The sequence below is a fragment of the Canis aureus genome, chromosome 4, assembly GCF_053574225.1.
Source record: "Canis aureus isolate CA01 chromosome 4, VMU_Caureus_v.1.0, whole genome shotgun sequence".
Taxonomy (NCBI): Eukaryota; Metazoa; Chordata; class Mammalia; order Carnivora; family Canidae; genus Canis; species Canis aureus.
The window spans coordinates 50,744,878-50,763,297 of NC_135614.1; the positions used below are offsets into that span (position 1 = coordinate 50,744,878).

Genomic DNA, 18,420 nt, shown 5'->3' on the forward strand with positions numbered 1-18,420 from the left:
GCATGGAGCCTGCTTCTGTCTCTGCCTCTCTTTCTCTCTCTGTGACTATCATAAATAAATAAAAATTACAAAAATACTTTAAAACAATAAAATAAATTTTAAAAAATAAATAATATTTTATTTATTTATTTTAGAGAGTGAGGGCATGCACACACATAGCCAAGCAGGAGTTGGGGTAGGGGTGCAATGGGAGAGAGGGATGAACTCTGCACTGAGCATGGAGCCCTACATGGGGTTCAGTCTCATGATACTGAGATAAAGACCTGAGCCAAAATTGAGAGTTTGAGGCTTAACCAAATGAGCTACCCAGGTGCTCCTATTTGCAATATGTAAATATTTACAGTTGACATTTTTGATCACCTCAATCATATAAGCAACTGCTTGATTAACTTTGGTATGAAAATATCAAAGTGCATAAGCATTAATTTTAGAGGAATATGAAGTTATAACCAGAAATTGGAGCCTCATTTTTATCTGAGAATATTTGTATGCACATTCTTATTCTCTCTCTAGTCTCATGAGTTTGATAAGGAAGATAGTATTTTCTTTCCCATAACCTTAGGGAATAGATATGGAGAAATTAAAGCACTAGTTCAAGTGTCCTTGCATATTAGTTGAGAGCAGGATTAAGACTTCTCTAGTCACATTCCTAGGGCAATAATCCAAATTACACAAGTATAACCAGCCTTTTTCTTTCCAAAGGTAAGAAAATACTTGGATTGTTTTGAAATATAAAAGGCCTCTCCAGTTGACTTTACTGGGAGGGTTATTTGCTATTCATTTCTCCCATATTCTAGAGAATAAATATCCTTTAAAAGAAAATAAAAAGCCTTAAGTTATACATTAGTGGCTTAGAGTAAAAATAAAATTTAACTCCTAACCATATTAATCCTTATAGTATTATGATAAGAGTGCAAAAAATATGGTAATAATTCTATATCATTATAAAAATCATTGTATAACTCTATAGATAAAGTGCCGTGTAAACGCTAAATATGTAGTGCTGATATTACACTCTCCACCCATTAATAAGGAAAACCATATGAATACCAAATAACATAATAGTGGGGAAAACAAGAATGCTTTTTAAGCAAAGATCCTTTATAATAATTGAAATCCTGCCATGAACTCAAGTTTGGTTGTAGAACCAGTCTATGTAGTGAGACAAAAATATATATCTGTTACCGTTTAGCCACAAGTATGTGTATTTAAACTGTGAAAATTCTGTCTTGGAATGGCTAGGAAATTGTGACAATGACAAGAAGCCATAGCCCCTACTATTACATTTACAACAAAGATAAAGTCTTCAAAGTTAGACTTAATTTCAATTCGAAAAATTCTTGACATAGAAAATTTTCAAGTGTGTAGAACGGAGACGTCTATGACTAAATATTCTGTAATTCAATTATTTTTAGATTATTCTAAATGAAGTCTAAGATATCCAAAGAGACATTTATATAACTTTTTAATTAAAAGCCAATTCTTAAATTCCTGCCTATAATCTAAATGTTTTATCTAGAGGATGGTGGGCAGCTGGAGTCTGAGAAATACTGGGTGACAATATTTCTTTTCTTCTTTTTTTTTTCCAGGTAGATGTTTGTCTCAGGCTAGATTATTTGAAATGCTGTATCTACAAGTAAACAATTAAGTATGCTGAGGAAATAATTTAGAGTAAAGTTGTATGTAGAGATTAATTCTGTTAATTATTGTGATATTGAATCACAATATCCCCTCTACATGTGGGATCATAGCCTGTTAAAGTTAAAACTATGAAAAAAATTGGTTATGGGATAAAAAAAACTTTAGCAGCTCACAAGAAAAGTCTCCTGAAGCATTTCTGTTGAGGCAACAGATAAGAAAATATTTAGAAATCTTTAACTCAAATTTCTTTTTTAAAATTCAGTGCTAGCACTTCAAAGTAAGGGTTAGACTGAGTATCAAAAAGTCAAATAAATCTCCAATCTGTCCTTGAAAAAAAATTCTTATGTTATAAAAATCTTATTCTAATAGAAATAAAAGTATATTTACTTTTAACACTTAATTCCTGTTTATTCTAAAAATTTTTCTGTTTTATCTCTAATTCTTCTTGTTAAGGTATTTTTACTCTGAGATGGGATGTAGTTACATTGAAAGAGTTTATAAAATTGTGAAATTTGTTTTAAAACCTATATGTAGAACAGTTGTGCATGGGGTGTATGTAGTTATGAATATAATTACACACGTTCATACATCTATGCATATTTATTTTTCAGCCAATATTTCCTTATACATGAGTTGGGTTTATTAAAATTCTTTATAAGTATTCCTTATTCTTTGTGGTTTGTATAATATACCCAATGATTTAAAAAAAATTCTGTATGTGAAATCGACTCATGCTCAGTTGAATAATGAATTAGCAATAATCAATGCACTTGTAAATATTAAATATGGTGATAAATAAACTTTTGGAAATCAGCAAAGTAAGTAACACTTTTCTTCAATGTGTAGTCTAGAGTATGTTCCTGAATTCCAACTCAGACATAATGATTCAGAATCTTTCAGTGTATGGTTCAGTAATCTCCATTTTAGCAAGTTTTCTATGTGACTCTTTTGATAGTACTATATACAAGATACAGGACAGTTTATATAACTTTGAGGTTCAGAAATTAATATTTCACATATAAGAAGAGGTATTAGCTAGTAACATCCTCATCTCAATGCTTTATATCCTTCCTCATTTTATTCTTGTATAAAAACAATAAATTTAATCAATTTAATAAAGGAAAGAAACTTACTCTGCAGTTATGTATGAAAAAGTCAATGAAATCTGTTTCTTTAGTTCCTCTTCAACTTTCCACTATTTACCCAAAATGCCTCCTTTAAATTGATTCCTAGGATCCCACATATTCCCAGATGTCCTTCTTTAGAATCAGCTTTAGACCTCAAAGCTTCTATTTCCATTCAGCCCTATTCAGCCACTCTAATGGCTTTTTTTTTTTTTATGGGATTGCAGCAAACTGAAACTCTGATCACATTCTCTACACTAAATTGCAATGACTCCATTCTGTCTCATTTCTGAGAAAATGTGAAAATCCTACTGGAGAGTCTACATGACACATAGTTCCATTATTCAGAGCTATTTACAAAGCTCATCTAGGCTATTATGCAAAGAATTGAAACATAAAATGTATCACTAAGCTTTACTTTTTATATAATATTGGGAAAAAAAGTTCAAGCTGTGGGAACAGAAAGACATCTTAAACATGATACTATTATGAATAATAATAAAACTACATATCTTTCCATTAAAATAAGGCCATTAGAAATAAATAATAATGTATTCATCCATTTAGTTCAAAAATTGTTTACTAAGATAGGTCTTTCCTTTCTACTCATGTCTATTTCCCTATGTCCTGTCTAGATTTCAATCCACAGGTTTCATAAATGCTAAGAATATGAGAATTATTTTCTACCCATAAGCAACTGTCAACTAACTTCTGAAACAAATTAAGAGCTACACATGTTAAACAGAAAAATATGTGTTAATTTTAAATTAAAAAAATGTTTTTCCAAGATCCCACTCAAATGTATTGCACATGAAACATTTCCAATAAAAGCCTGTCTCCACTTCTAAGAAACCTACTTAATTTCATACTCTTAATGAAAATACATTCTATCTTAAAGTAAAGGAGAAAGATATAAAAAGTGCTGAAATAATTAAGCAGACCCTATCTCTGCTTAGAAACTTCAAAAAAAAAAAGCTTTCACACTTGTTTTCCTGGGTCTCTTCTTAATCAAAAATCTGCATCTCCCATTACCAACCCTAGGGAATGGAGGACCAGAGAAGTTAACTAGAATTTTTAAAATAAAATAATAGTTAAACCCCTAATCCTTTTTATTTCCATTTGTTACAATACTACATAAGAGTGTCAACTCCCATGAAAACCTTAGGGCAATGGTTTGATTTCATCTATAGCTATTGTTTTTCTCTTCTTTTTTTTTTTTCTTTTGAGGAGTGGGGGTTATGAGACTAATTCTTATAGAGCTTTATTTCAAAATGACAGTATAGAAGAAAGCAAGAAATGTAGTCAACCACTAACTTGCCTTTGGTCCTGGCTGGATATCCTGAGGGAATGTATGTGCGTGGTACCATTGGCTGTTTAGGTGTGTAGATAATAAACTGTAAGTGGGGAGGAATATTCCCCTGATACTTTTGGTGCAATGAAGTTCAAGAAAATTTAGGTGCAAAACACTTCAGAGCACATACTAGCTCAGGGTTTTGGGGAATTCATTCCCCCCATGTTTTCCATTTAGTGCAGCAAGGCTTTGAGACATCGATGCATAACTTCACAATTTTGCTTAACATTCACCTGGTTCAGCTTATTTTTCAATATTGCAGTAAGACCAACTCTTTTCTAGTCATATATCCTCTATGCATCATCAGCTACATTCTCTACCCCAAGCCCCCTCCCATCTTCAAGGAGGGGGTAGGAAAATCGTAATAGGGCTCCCAGAGGTCATTAGTGCTCCTTGACTCCGTTGGCCTTTGGTCTGTACTATAAGGATGTCCTGTGTAGAATTAGATATCCTATGGGGCTAGATAAGCTTTCCTTTCGGCCCTAACCAGGACTGCTGTCCCTGGTGCTGAACCATGTTTGCCCATCAGGGAATCTGCTGCCGGGTCAATGGGGCTCAATAGAGAATGCCCAGGTGCAGAAACAAGCAATACTTTGCTGTACAGAAACAGAACCCCTCCTCCACATACACACACATATGCACACAAATCTCCTATGTGTTTGCCAGGATCCCATTTGCAGTTTTCTCCTCCAGACCCCCACCCAAACGCCTCCAACATGGCCTCAAATCCCAGCAAGTACCAGCACAGCCCACCTCGACATCAAATTGCAGTATTATCAAAATGCTAATCCCCAAACACAAAGTCTTTATGACGTTAGCTTTTCAACTCTAAAACAAAACAAATAAAATCCAATAAATTAATAAATAAACGAAAGTGACCTTCCTCTTTCCTCCCTCTCTTTTCTGCCCTATATTTTCACAGTCCCCTAAATTATATCCCCATATCCTAGAATAGTGTTTAAAATCTGGGTGGTCTCCCTAGTTCCACATCCTTACCCCCTCCCCCACCTCTCCGGAACAAAACAACGCTGAAAACAGCACATCTTACCCGGGATAGAGCGATAGCAGGAGCAGAATCCACACCGTCATTTTCTGTGAAAATACAGGAGTCGAGTATTCTGAGCTTCCTGTGCTCCATATATTTGTCGAACTCATCTTTTTTTTTCCTCCTCTGCCTCTAGTCTCTCGGTTGCAGAAGAATCCCTCCCCTTTGTATTATTATTATGCTTATGATCTGATGGTGGCTCCCCCCACCTGCCTCTAGTAGGTCCGGTCACTGGAGAGCTGTGTTGCCACCAGCTCTGGAATTAATATTCAGGGGGCAGAAATAAGATCAGCACAAACGCTTGCAGATACCATCAAAGCGTCAGCTCTGGGAGCGGCTTCCAAGTCTGGGGGAATAATGTATTTGAGGCAGGGGGAGGGTACAGGGAGAGACGCACACCAAGACAAATAAGGGAAAGAGATGCGCGCACACTCTACACATACTCATGTCCCTCACACTCACACATACTCCTACTGGTCCTTCATTTTAGGTCTGTTTATTTGTTTGTTCTGTTTTGATTTTTTTTCTTCTAGAAGAGGAAGGCAGGACTAGGGCTGTGTGTGTGTGTGTGTGTGTTTAAAAGAAATTTTAAAAATCAAAGTGTCTCTGCACGATTAACTATCACGCAGATTAACTATGAGGTCAAAGTGGAAGTGATGCTTGCTGCTGCAGCACAAATTAACACATGCGTGGTGTCTTCCCAGTGCTTTTAAACTCCTTACTGCACACACAAGCATGGAAGGACTGACTTTCATGGGGGACAAGAGATGCCCTAACAAGCTGGTAAACTATATCACCATTGACAGAAGGCTTGTATCATTAGATCTGCCAAGAATCCGTATTAAAATCATGCAGTCTTACAAATCATGATTACACTGTAGGGGGAGGAGGGGCAGACAGTGTGGGGCGGGGGGTGGGGGGAACGGCTGTTTCTCTGTAAAGCATCCTGTAGGGAAACAGATTTGGTGAATTTTCAATTTGAATGAAGAGAGAAAACATTGATAGAATTAAAAGACGTGAAAAAATCCCATACTCCCCAGGATTTACTCCCTTTTCTGTTCCCATCCCCAGTGAAAATATAAAGACACAAACTACTTGAAGGTTGAAGAATATAACTGCATCAAGATAGCTGCTTGAGTAGAGAATATAAACCACAAAATAGTGGCTGCTTTTTTAAGACAGTTGGACAAAGAGAGGAGGTCAAGAGGACATTTAACAATATAAAAGATTGCTATATGGGGATTGACTTTTTTCACTCTGCTTGGTGACAATCTTGAAAATTTGTGGGGTAGATGAGTCGTGTTAGCATGCTTCCTTCTTGCTTAGAATGTTACCATGGATACTGATACATGGGAGATGTCCTTCTGTACCATCCTAGTTCATCTGCCACAGAGGAAACCCCATTACTCATCATAAAAAGGAAAGTGAAAGACTGTTTCAAGTTTTCTGTAGGGTCTAGACCACAACAAAGATGTTCATGGAGAGATGGTGAAGAGGACAAATCAAACCCCTTGCCGGTATAAAGCAGGGAGTCATTTCAAAACCTGTGTGTTTTCTCCAAAAAGAAAGTCTTCCAGGTAGTAACTTGAGTATGGAGTCAATGAAACATAGGAATAGAACATAAAATGAGTAGGTCCACACTCCATCTGCAACCCTAAAAACTGCCCAAGGAAAGCAGAATTACTAACAGCTCCTGCCAATGACAGAAATTGAGGACACTCTTTCCGACAATGAAGCAAAACAAGCCTAACAGACACACCTGGAATCCTGCATGCCTTTAGAAATCAGCCTTGTTTTATGGCGTTTGAATAAAATCCAATCAAAACAACAATATTCACAGGCAGTAATTGACTTCTTTCTATTGTGATTAAAATAGAGGGAGAACAAATGTAAATCCCTATCTTTGTAATTCTCTTGTTCCTTGCTGTGCTGTGAGGAACTTTGGTCCCCCCTTATATTTACATTTATTTACAAAAAGATGCTGGGTTGTTAATAGTGTATCTTTGTTTTTGGTGAAGATAATTCTATTGCATTGTTTTAGGCCAAGGCCAGATGCCTACCCAAACCAAACCAGTGAGATAAATGAAAGAAAAGGACTGTTTCTGAATTAGTAAAGTGGTGGAAAACTTACACACTGGAGTGGCTATAACCCATTGGAATGGAGATTCCACTGCTCTGTTCCAGTTAGAGTTGCCAAGGAAATGGGAATAAAATTATGAGAAATGTCCTAATTTTTAAAACACAAAGGACACACCAAATACATGCAGAACATTAGGTTACAAATATTGTTTCATACCATATAAAAAATTGATGTGAAATTCTGCCTTCTACTATATAGGATATGTTCAATTTTGCAATGTAAGTTTTTGCCCCCAGGTTTAGTGATAAGCATATTAATCTGGGAGAATGAATGTTAACACTTTCCAAAGCAGTAATTCATATACTGACCCCTTATCAGTATTTTCAGGATCTCTAGAGATTCTAATCTATTTTAATAATGGAATATCTCTCAGCAAATTAAGAAAATTAAGAGGAGATTTTACTTTTTTTATACTTTTTATAGTATTTGGGCACAATTTTACCTGCACTATTCTTGGTTAGACTTCAGTTTGCCTCTGCAGGTCTACTAACTGGTGGGTGCTCTGAAGAAGATTATTTTAATGTATTGTCTAAGATACATTTTGCAATACACATTAATGCCATTGGTAATTGTAAGACACCCATTAATTTTTTAAATTACCATTCAGTTACACTTATTCCTGCCCATTTTTAAGAAAATATGCTTATAATACCATAATAATACCATACTTAAATAACCATTATGTGGTAAGCATGCCTATCCTTTCATTGTAAATAATATATGTATTCATGTGCATACATTTATACAAAAATTTAAAAATTATTGTAAAATAGGAAAAAACTACTACCTACATCCTGTCATCCAAGCAAACCATTGTCAATATGCTGCAGATTCATTTTGTAGTTTATTTTTTTTCTGAATAAAATTTCATTTTCACTTTTAATTTGACATATTTTATTGTTATTATTATGCTCAAAAGTCAATTATGCGGTCAAAAGTTGGACCACTTTGGTTGTTGATAGCCAATCTCTTATCACTTGGGGAATTCAGACATATACTTAGGTTCTAGTTCTGGTAATGATGAAATTGGCTAGCCATCTTACAGATAATAATTATAAGTGGTGAACAAAACATGAAATAAATAATTGTGCAAAATCCTAGAAAGCTACAAAAAGCAAGTAGAAAGTGTTGAACATTTGACCACAGAAAGATGAAACCAAATTGGAGGAGATCTAAGATTATGTGGTTTTTCCACTGAAGGCAGTTTAAGGATAACCAAAGTTTCCTTATTTGCCATCAATTTGCATGGTGTTAGCACAGGAAGTCCCACATCCCAGGAAAACCCTCAATCCCAAAGGGACAGGATGGCTAAAAGTCAGAAGGCAGCAATCTTACTGTTTTGAGTTTTAAAAGGAGGGGTGTGGGGCTGCCAGAACCACTCAAATTGAAGGAAGGAATCACAGAAAAAAAGTTACAACCAAGAGAGGTATGATTCCAAATATATATGCAAAATATATATACAAACTTACCTTAGATGTTTGTTTTTGGGTAAAAGGGGGAAAAGATGCCAAGAAGCGTGAAAAAGCAAAAATTGCAAGACTGAAAAAGCTGAGCCAGTATTTCAGCTGCCACTCACTGCAGAAGACACGGAGTTTGGAGTTTGAATCCACCAAGTTTAAGGATCATAATAAATACTTCATACTTACCCTAAAAACCCTGGAAGGACCACAACTCTTCTCTATTCTAGGACTAAGGACTTGCTCTAAACCTAAGGACAAAACTGAAACTAGCCTGAAAACAGCATAAACTAATTCTGTGCCAGATGAAAGTCATTTGCTAGTAACTTAATTCCTAATAAAACAAACACAACATTCTCTAGAAGACAATTAAAAATCAGAATGCCAATAATATATAAATTGTATTGATACATGTTTAAATTATTTGATAAATGGCAAAAAGAAAGACACACAAAGTACAAGTAATAGAACACATTTTAAAGAAAATAGCATTCAGTGTAAACCAACAAAACCTGAGATGCAATTAGCAAATAAGGGATATTCGGTCCACTATTTTAAGTAGTTCAGTCACTTAAAAGGAAGAACATGGTTATGACGTTTATGTGGTCAATACAGTAGGGACTCTCAGCAAAGAAATAGAAACTATTTTTAAAAATAGAAAATTCTAGAACTTTACAAACACTGCAAGGAGAAGTTTATGCATGAGTTTTAATAACAGATTGGCAATTTCAGGATAGTAGAAGAAATAAATAATCAGTAGACCTGAAGATAAATCAATAAAAATTATCTACCATAAAAATCACAGGAAAATGTTCAAAGAAAGTTAAAGGGTGATTAAAAACCTGTGTAACAATATCAAGCCTCCTTACAAAGTAGTGTGGAAGGAGAAGAAAGACAGAATAAAGCAGAAGCATATTTAAAGTAATAATGGCCAAAGAATTTCCCAAAATTGATAAAAAAAAATATTACATTGGCTCCAATAAGTTCAGTGGACTCCAAGCAGGGTAAACATGAAAACTCATGGAAACTTTATAGTCACACATCTAAAAACTAAAGATTAAATGAAAACTTTAAAAATATCCAGAAACAATGAAACACATTCATTGCTAGTGGCTAACAATGCAATGATGGTTGACTGATCAAAACAATTAGGGCCTGGAAACAGTGGGTGACATCTTTGAAGTTTTGAAAGAAAACGTACACATAGAATTCTAGATCTAGTAAATGGATCCTTCAAAATGGAAAAAAAAAAAAGGTGTTCTATATGTTTACAAATTGAATTAAAATAAAATTTTAAAAATCTCTATAAAAATAAAATTAAATTTTAAAAACTTGAAAAATTTTTTTCAAATAAACAAAGGCTGAGAGAATTTGTCACCAGCAGAGCTGAGATAGAAATAAAGGAAATTCTTTAGGCTGAGGGAAAGTGATACCCTATGGAAACCTAGATATACACAAATGAAGAGCATGGAAAATCATTAATATTTGGGGTAAAAAAGTTTTTATTGTGTTCCCTTTAAAGGAGACCTGACTTTTAAATGCATGTTATAGTAATTCATATTAGAGTTTATAGCCCATATATGTATAGTAGCATAAAGTATCCCAGAGTTGGGGTTAAGTTATACTGTTACAAATTCTTCTATTTCATCAAGTGACCTGTTAGCAACTGTAAATAGACTTTGATAAAGATGAATATGGCAATCCTTAAAGCATCACTGGAAATAATATAAGAGTATAGATAAAAATCATTAGAGAAATTAAAACCAAATACTAAAAAATAATTAATAAGGCAAAGGCAGCAGAAAATAACAGAATGGGGAGAAAATAATGAGACAAGGAGAATAAACATAGCAAAATAATGGCTGAAAATAGTTATGAATAAAAGAATTATTAGAAGAGATAAATAGCTATTTTTTTAAGATTTTTTATTTATTAGAGAGAAAAATGAGCTGAGGGGGAGGGGTTTGGGAAGGGGAACAAGCAGGCCCTGCTGAGCAGGGAGCCTGATATAGGGCTCCATCCCAGGACCCTGAGATCATGATCTGAGCTGAAGGCAGAAGGCCACTCAGGATCCCCAAAGTGCTATTTATTATAATGACAAAAGGATTAATTCATCAAGAAGACAAAAAAATTATAAAATTTTACACACCTGATAATAGAACTTAAAATAAAATGAAGCAAAAAAACTGACAGGAAAAGTCAGTACTTGACAGGAAAAATAGATATATCCCACAATCAGAGCTGGCAATATTAAAAAAGTCTTCTGACTTCTCATTTATAGAACACTATACTCAATAATTGCAGAGTAAATTAACAAATGTACATACTTTTCAACTGTTCAAAAATAACCCTCAATAAATTTTAAAATTTTGAAAGCTTAGAGTGTATATTCTCTTACTACAACAGAATTCAGTTGGAAATCAATAATAGGTAGAAAAGTTCCCAAAATTTTGAAAATTGAACAGTATCCTTCTAAATAATTCATAGATCAAAGTGGAAACACAATTGCCTCAAAACAAATGAAAATGCAACATCTTAAATTTGTTTTGTGGAGCTCAAGCAAAACCTGGAGGAAATTCATAACTGTCAGTATATAAAAGAGGAGAAAACTTAAAATCAATTATCTAAGCTTCTGGCTTTAGAAGCTAGAAAAAGAATAAATGAGTTCTACATATACAGACTCATTTGACTTTCAATAAAGATGAGGCATTTCAAAGGGGACAGCCTAATATTTTAAAACAATAATGTTGGAATATTATTGCTCCTAATAATGGTAAATTTTATTTTATTATTATTTTTTAAGCAGGCTCCATGCTCAACATAGGGCTTGAACTCATAACCTTGAAATTGAGTCATATGTTCTACTAACTGAGCCTGCCAGGTGGTCTCAAAATGGGTAATTTTTTTTTTTAAATTACCTTTGTCTTTTACTCCATCATACATGAAAAAGCTAAAACTTGGGCACCTGGGTGGCTCAGTGGTTGAGGATCTGCTTTCCACTCAGGGCATGATCCTGAAGTCCCAGGATTGAGTTTCATGTCAGGCTCCCTGCATGGAGCCTGCTTCTCCCTCTGCCTATGTCTCTGCCTCTCTGCCTCTCTCTCTTTCATGAATAAATAAATATTTAAAAAAAAAAAAAAGCTAAAACTTATGGTTTTTAAAAAGAAAAACTATCTTCAGGACTTTGAGGTAGGCAAAAATTTCTTAGAGAATGTATAAAAATCATAAAGCATAAAATATGACATTGATAAGCTGGGACTTCAGAAAAATTAAAATTTCTATTCATCAAAAGATTGTACTAAAAATATTGAAAAGGCAAGTCACATACAGGAAAAAAGTATAACAATGAAAATATCCAACAAAGAACTTGTATCCAGCATACATAAAGATATTTTATATCTTATTAATAAAATGCAAATGACCTAATAAAACTGGTCAAAATACTTGAATAGGGGATCCCTGGGTGGCTCAGCGGTTTAGCGCCTGCCTTTGGCCCAGGGTGTGCATGATCCTGGGGTCCCGGGATCAAGGCCCTCATGAGGCTCCCTGTATGGAGCCTGCTTCTCCCTCTGCTTGTGTCTCTGCCCACCCCCACCCCATGTCTCTCATGAATAAATAAATAAAATCATTAAAAAAATACTTGAATATATATCTAATGAAAAAATTGTATGTGTATCTAATAAGCATATGAAAAAGTTCTCTTTGTCAGAATGCATCAACAAAATATGAACTGAAACCACAATGATATCTTTTCTTATTAACAAAGCTGGCAATACCAAATTTTTTGAGGGTAGAGAGTAACTAAAATTCATACATTTTCTGATGAGAATGTAAAATGGTATAACCATTTGCAAAAGATTTTGGCAGTTTCTTACAACATTAAACATTCACTTACCATATGACCAAGTGATTCTATATCAAGGTATTTATCAAAGAAAAAAAAATATGTGCCCCTACCAAAAGTTTGGTACAAAAATTCTGTAGAAGATTTATTACATTTGGAACACTTCAAATATCAGTAGGAGAATGGATAATCAGATTCCATGCCATATTTATAAAATGGAAAAATACATTATTTAGCAATAATCTTAAGAGTAATTTATACATGCACACATAGACACATACAAATATATATACACACAAATATATATATATACACATGCACACACATATATATATATACATTCAAGAGCATAATTTCAAAAATATTATGTTAACCAGAAGAAGCCAAGCCAAAATAAATAAATAAATAAAAGATTCAAGTTATATGATTTTCAGGGGCAGCAAAAGAAGTCTATGTGACTAAAATCAGAACATAGTTGGGGTGCCTGAGTGGCTCAGTCAGTTAAGCATCTATCTTTGGCTCAGGTCATGATGCCAGGGTCCTGAGATCAAGCCCCTGTGGGGCTCCCTACTGAGTGCTTCTCTCTCCCACTCTGCCTCTACCTCCCCCTCTGCTTTCCCCACCCCCATCTCCCTAACCCTTAACTCATGTGCACTCTCTCTCTCAAATAAATAAAATCTTAAAAAAAAAAAATCCAAATGGAGCTTACCTATAATAGGTTCTCACTGAGGTACAGGAGAGATTTCTGAGATGAATGAAATATTCTGTATCTAGATTAGGAAGGTTAATATACAGGCTTATCTACTGATAAAACTTACCAAATTTACACTTAAGACCTAATGATTACACTGTGTGTTAATTTTACTATAATTTTAAAAATTTTACTGATAAAATAAATAGTATGCTTATCAATAAGCATAATTGGATCAGGCACAGTGCTGTGTGACAAGCATTATTTGACCCTCCTTCAAAAACTACAAGGCAAGTACAATTACCATTGCAATTTTCCACATGGGAAGATTAAAGTTTAGGGAGGTTAAATTATTTGCCCAAGATAACCCACAGAGTTATTATATAGTCCTCAGCAGAGGAGATTTTATTTTTTTAATAGATTTTTATTTATTTATTCATAAGAGACCAAGAGAGAGAGGGAGGGGGGGGTGGCAGAGACACTGGCAGAGGGAGAAGGAGTTTCCCTCCATGCAGGGAGCCAGATATGTACTCAATCCCGTGACTCCAGGATCATGCCCTGAGCTGAAGGCAGATGCTCAACCACTGAGTCACCCAGCCGTCCCATCAGAAAAGATTTTGAATGCAGCAATCTGATTTAAGAAAACCCTTGAGCATGATTGTATGCAGTTTCTGAGTAACATGGTGGTAGTTTAAAAAAAAAAAAGTTATTAACCATTTTCTCTAATCATGAGTTATAATTTGAAATTTTAGAGGCAACTTGATGTAATACAAAGAACATAGAGTCTAGAGTCAGGAATCTTGGGTCTGTAATGAACTCTGTGACTTTAGGAAAATTATATATAATTTCCCTAGGACTCATTTTTCCATCAATAACATGAGGGATGATACAGGTGATATAGATGGATCTTTTCACTTCTAACATTCAGTAACCTGTAATTCCAACAGCATTTTAGGGGTACTGGCATGGAAAGAGTGTCTATAGTTCCTCCAAATAGGTTAACTCTTTTCATTACAGCTTGACATTAACAGGGGCAATGTCTATGTGACTGAACCACTGGCTTGGTTATCTCAATCTCAGCCTCCCTTCGGTCTCATGTGAAACCTCATTGCTCAGCATACTGGATGAGGCAGATTGGCAGGTGGACTCTACTTCCCCATAGTTGAATCTGGGCTGACCTTGAATTTGCTTTGTCTAGTAGGATGTACAGATATGTGAGTTCTGACGTCTGGCGTAAAAGGGTATCTCCACTTGTATCTTCATCTCTTGGGAATGCTCCTGCCATCATGTAAAACATCAGTTCTCCATGACAACAGGGCATTTACTTGCTTTAATTTCAGTGCCTTACCTCAGCACCTAAGAAGAGGGCTTGCTCTACAGTACATGTCCATTGAATATTTGCTAAAATCTAAAGAATTGAATCTTACAAAGTATCCTCCAGAAACAACTCAGTTTAGATTTGCAACAACATTGTATGAATGCCACATTGGCCATTCTTTTGAAATCACTGGGTATAATTTTTTTTAAATATCAAAACCATCATCTGAAAATTGCAGGCATCTCAACATTTACTTAGCATGGCACACAATGTAAGAACTTGATCAATGCTGTGAATTACCTTTTAATGATTCTCAGATGTTCCAGGCAATCATGACACAAGTAAAGCAGACTTTTCCCAGGCTAATGTCTCTCATTGCTAATGATGTGCCTCCCAGGGATTTTCTTTTAGATTCTGGAGTCACTGGAGTGTCATTTAGTATGACAATGTTAGTGGATGGGACTGGTGCTGTGGCATGAACTCCCCCCTACTGGCTCCAGAATCAAGTACCTCATACAAGACAATTTTAAACCATAGGGGAAAATAAGGATAAATGAAAATGACAGCAAATGATTATAATGATAATTTATGGCATTCTTTTTTTTTTAAAGATTTTATTTATTTATTCATGAGAGACATAGAGACAGAGAGAGAGGCAGAGACATAGGCAGAGGGAAAAGCAGGCTCCTCACAGGGAGCCTTACGTAAGACTCCAGACTGATCCCCAGACCCAGGATCATGTCCTGAGCCAAAGGCACACACTCAACTGCTGAGCCACCGACGCGTCCCTTTGGCAGTCTTTAAATGCTTTTAATTTCCTCTTTTTTTGTGTGTGTTCAATTGAAAGGTCAATCAACTTTTAAATGCTTGATTTCATTTTTAAAAATTTTAATTGTGATGGAAAACACAAATATGAATATAATTATTGAAACATCAGTTTATTTAACAGAGTTACCCCAGCAAAAATAAATGTGAAAACTTTGAAAAAATACCATATGGCTCTACCAAACAGTAGAAATTTCAGTTTAAAATTACTAGATTGCTTTATTGAGGAAATTAATTTCAGCACCTCAAATTAATACTCAAAGGAAAATATGGCTTCTTTAAAGTTACAGAATATATGCGAAAATTTCTACTGTCTTTGTCAAAGAGTGAGAGGTTCCAGCAAGAAAAATTAATCCATGTTTTAAGTCTATTAGAAATTTTACTAACATGCCTAGGGCACAACTGATAAAGTTGATTTTTTTTATATTTGTCTCAATCTGCAAATGAGCTAATAATAATACTGTTGTGTGGATTACATAAATTAATATATGTAATTATTTTACACAATCTATGGCTTATTTTGTAAACTCAATAATTCTTTTGTTATCATTATGCATTTTCCTATTATTTAACAACATTCATCAACATTTATTATTATCTAATAATTACCAGGCCTCAGTCTAAGTATCATTCAAACAAAGTTACTATGTGCCCTTGTAAAGATTATAGTTTATTTTTTATTTATTTATTTATTTATTTATTTATTTATTTATTTATTTTTTAATTTATTTTTTAAAAAATTTATTTATTTATTCATGAGACACACACAGAAAGAGAGAGAGAGAAAGAGAGGCAGAGACACAGGCAGAGGGAGAAGCAGGCTCCATGCAGGGAGCCTGATGCAGGACTCAATCCTGGGACTCCAGGATCATACCCTCGGCTGAAGGCAGGTGCTAAACTGCTAAGCCACTCAGGGACCCCCAAATATTACAGTTTAGCCACTTAACTTTCTATCATGCTCACTCTTAGCACACAAAACAAGCCCTTTCCTGCTCCTCCTGTTTCATAGCATCCAACTGCAAGGTAGAACAAATTCAGACTAAGACATAGGCTCTTATACAATCTTTCTCACAAAAATTCATTTCAAGTCTATGTACTCATTATTCTTTCTTCCACAGGAGATTCCAAGCATATCTCATAGCTTTTCCCAGCACTGTCAGCTAACAAAATGAGTAGGTATTTACCACGTATTAACATATACAATTCCACTTAATAGAAAACTCTAAACACTTTTCAATGTAGAACATTACTGCTGCAGTGAAAACACTTCAGGGTGGGAAATCTGAAAAGGGAAGGGGGAGACTACTTGACATTTCTGCTTTTTCTTTGTGTACCTCCCATGTGTCCCTAACACAGAAACACCCACATAAACACAGCAAACACACACAAACAAGTACACACCTTATAGCTATTTTGTTGTGTGTGTGTTTTTTTTTTTTTTTTTTTTTTAATTTTAGCAAAGGATAGGAGGTGGAGATATCACTTGATATAGCAGAATCTGGTGCAACGGCCGTAGATATACAATTACTGTCTCTCTCTTATGAGGCACTTGTGAGGGTTCCTAAAGAGAAACCCTACAAAAGGCTGCCAGGAGTTTCCTGGGATACACAATACATCTGAGTGGTGGTGATGATTCCCTCAGTTTGTGCATTGTCAGGTCGATCTGTCTCTGTACCAATCAAAAATGTTTTATGTGGAATCTTTCAAGACAGCCCACAGTCAACCCCTTTTCCTGGGAGCCATATCTGACTCACTGAAAATACAATTTTGTTGCCAAGTTCTGAAAGTACAGCATGTTTCCAATGCACCCAGTCTCTTCCTCTGCTACCAGAAAGCTCTAGTCACAGTCTCTTGTCTTTAAACGGTTACAATTCTGAGTCATATACAGATCCCTCTGTCCCCTTAATTTAGCAAGGAACTCCTATCATTCTCTTTGACTGATTCTTTTGAACTCTAGTCCTGTGACCTAAAATGGAGGGAAGAATTCTTAATAGCTAAAAAGTGGAGTCAATCCCGGTGTGCATAAATAGTTAAACAGATAAGCAAAATATGGTGCCTATATATAATAGATTATTTTTCAACCTTAAGAAGGAAGGAAATTCTGGCATATGCCACAACATGGATGAGTCTTAAGGACATAGTGCTAAGTGAAATAAACCAGTCACAACAAGACAAAAAAAAAAGTGCATGATTACACTTATATGAGATACTTAGGGTTGTCAAAATCATAGACACAGGAAGTGGAATGGTTGCTGGGTGCAGCAGTGAGGAGGAAATGGGGAGTTATTGTTTAATGGATATAGTGTCAGTTTTATAAGAAGAAATGCATTTTGGAGATGGATGATGGCAATGGTTACACAACATTATGACAGTAATTAGAGAGAATTCCTTTGATATTAACTCTTCAATTCATATTAGTAAAGCAACGACTTATTTATAAAGTTCATTCTGACTCGCTTGAGTCATTTTTCTAATAGAAAATTCTTTTGAACTTAATTCTCCAGACACCTAAGCAAATCAGTATGCTTTCAAGTTAGTTTATCAATTCATGCATTCATTCAACAGGTACTTTTAATTGTCAACTAAGGTGTCAGACACTGGGGCATCTGGGTCGTTCAGTAGGTTAAGCATCTGACTCTTGATTTCAGCTCAGGTCATGATCTCAGGGTGATGAGATAGAGCCCCACATCTGGCCCCATGCTGAGTGTAGAGCCTGCTTAAGACTCTCTCTCTCACTCTCTCCTTCTGCCCCTCCCCTCACCTCTCTCTCCCTCTCTAAAAAAATAAAATAAAATAAGGTGTCAGACACTGCACCAAGTGCTGGCAATATAAAGGTGACTAGGCCATGATTTTTGTCCTTCACCCATACACAGATTCATTAGGAGGACAGCCTGGGCACTTTCAGGGCACCATATGTACATTTTGGAAAAACAATTAAAGAAGATGAATATTTATATTTGTTGACATTCTAAGAAATTACACAT

The 18,420-nt window shown here is 35.1% G+C and overlaps 1 protein-coding gene across 3 annotated transcripts in view; it reads right to left on the reverse strand.

Moving 5' to 3' along the window:
* The window catches only part of GABRG2 (gamma-aminobutyric acid type A receptor subunit gamma2), a 107,197-nt gene extending 101,516 nt beyond the window's left edge, over positions 1–5,681 (reverse strand). The window contains exon 1 of one of the 3 annotated variants that reach the window (XM_077895624.1): positions 5,165–5,681. In XM_077895624.1, coding sequence (XP_077751750.1) covers positions 5,165–5,271 — 107 coding nt within the window. In that variant the 5' untranslated portion in view covers positions 5,272–5,681. The remainder of the gene's footprint in view (positions 1–5,164) is intronic. The other 2 variants (XM_077895623.1, XM_077895621.1) reach the window with 2 other exon arrangements.
* Between the last annotated feature and the right edge of the window lie 12,739 nt (positions 5,682–18,420).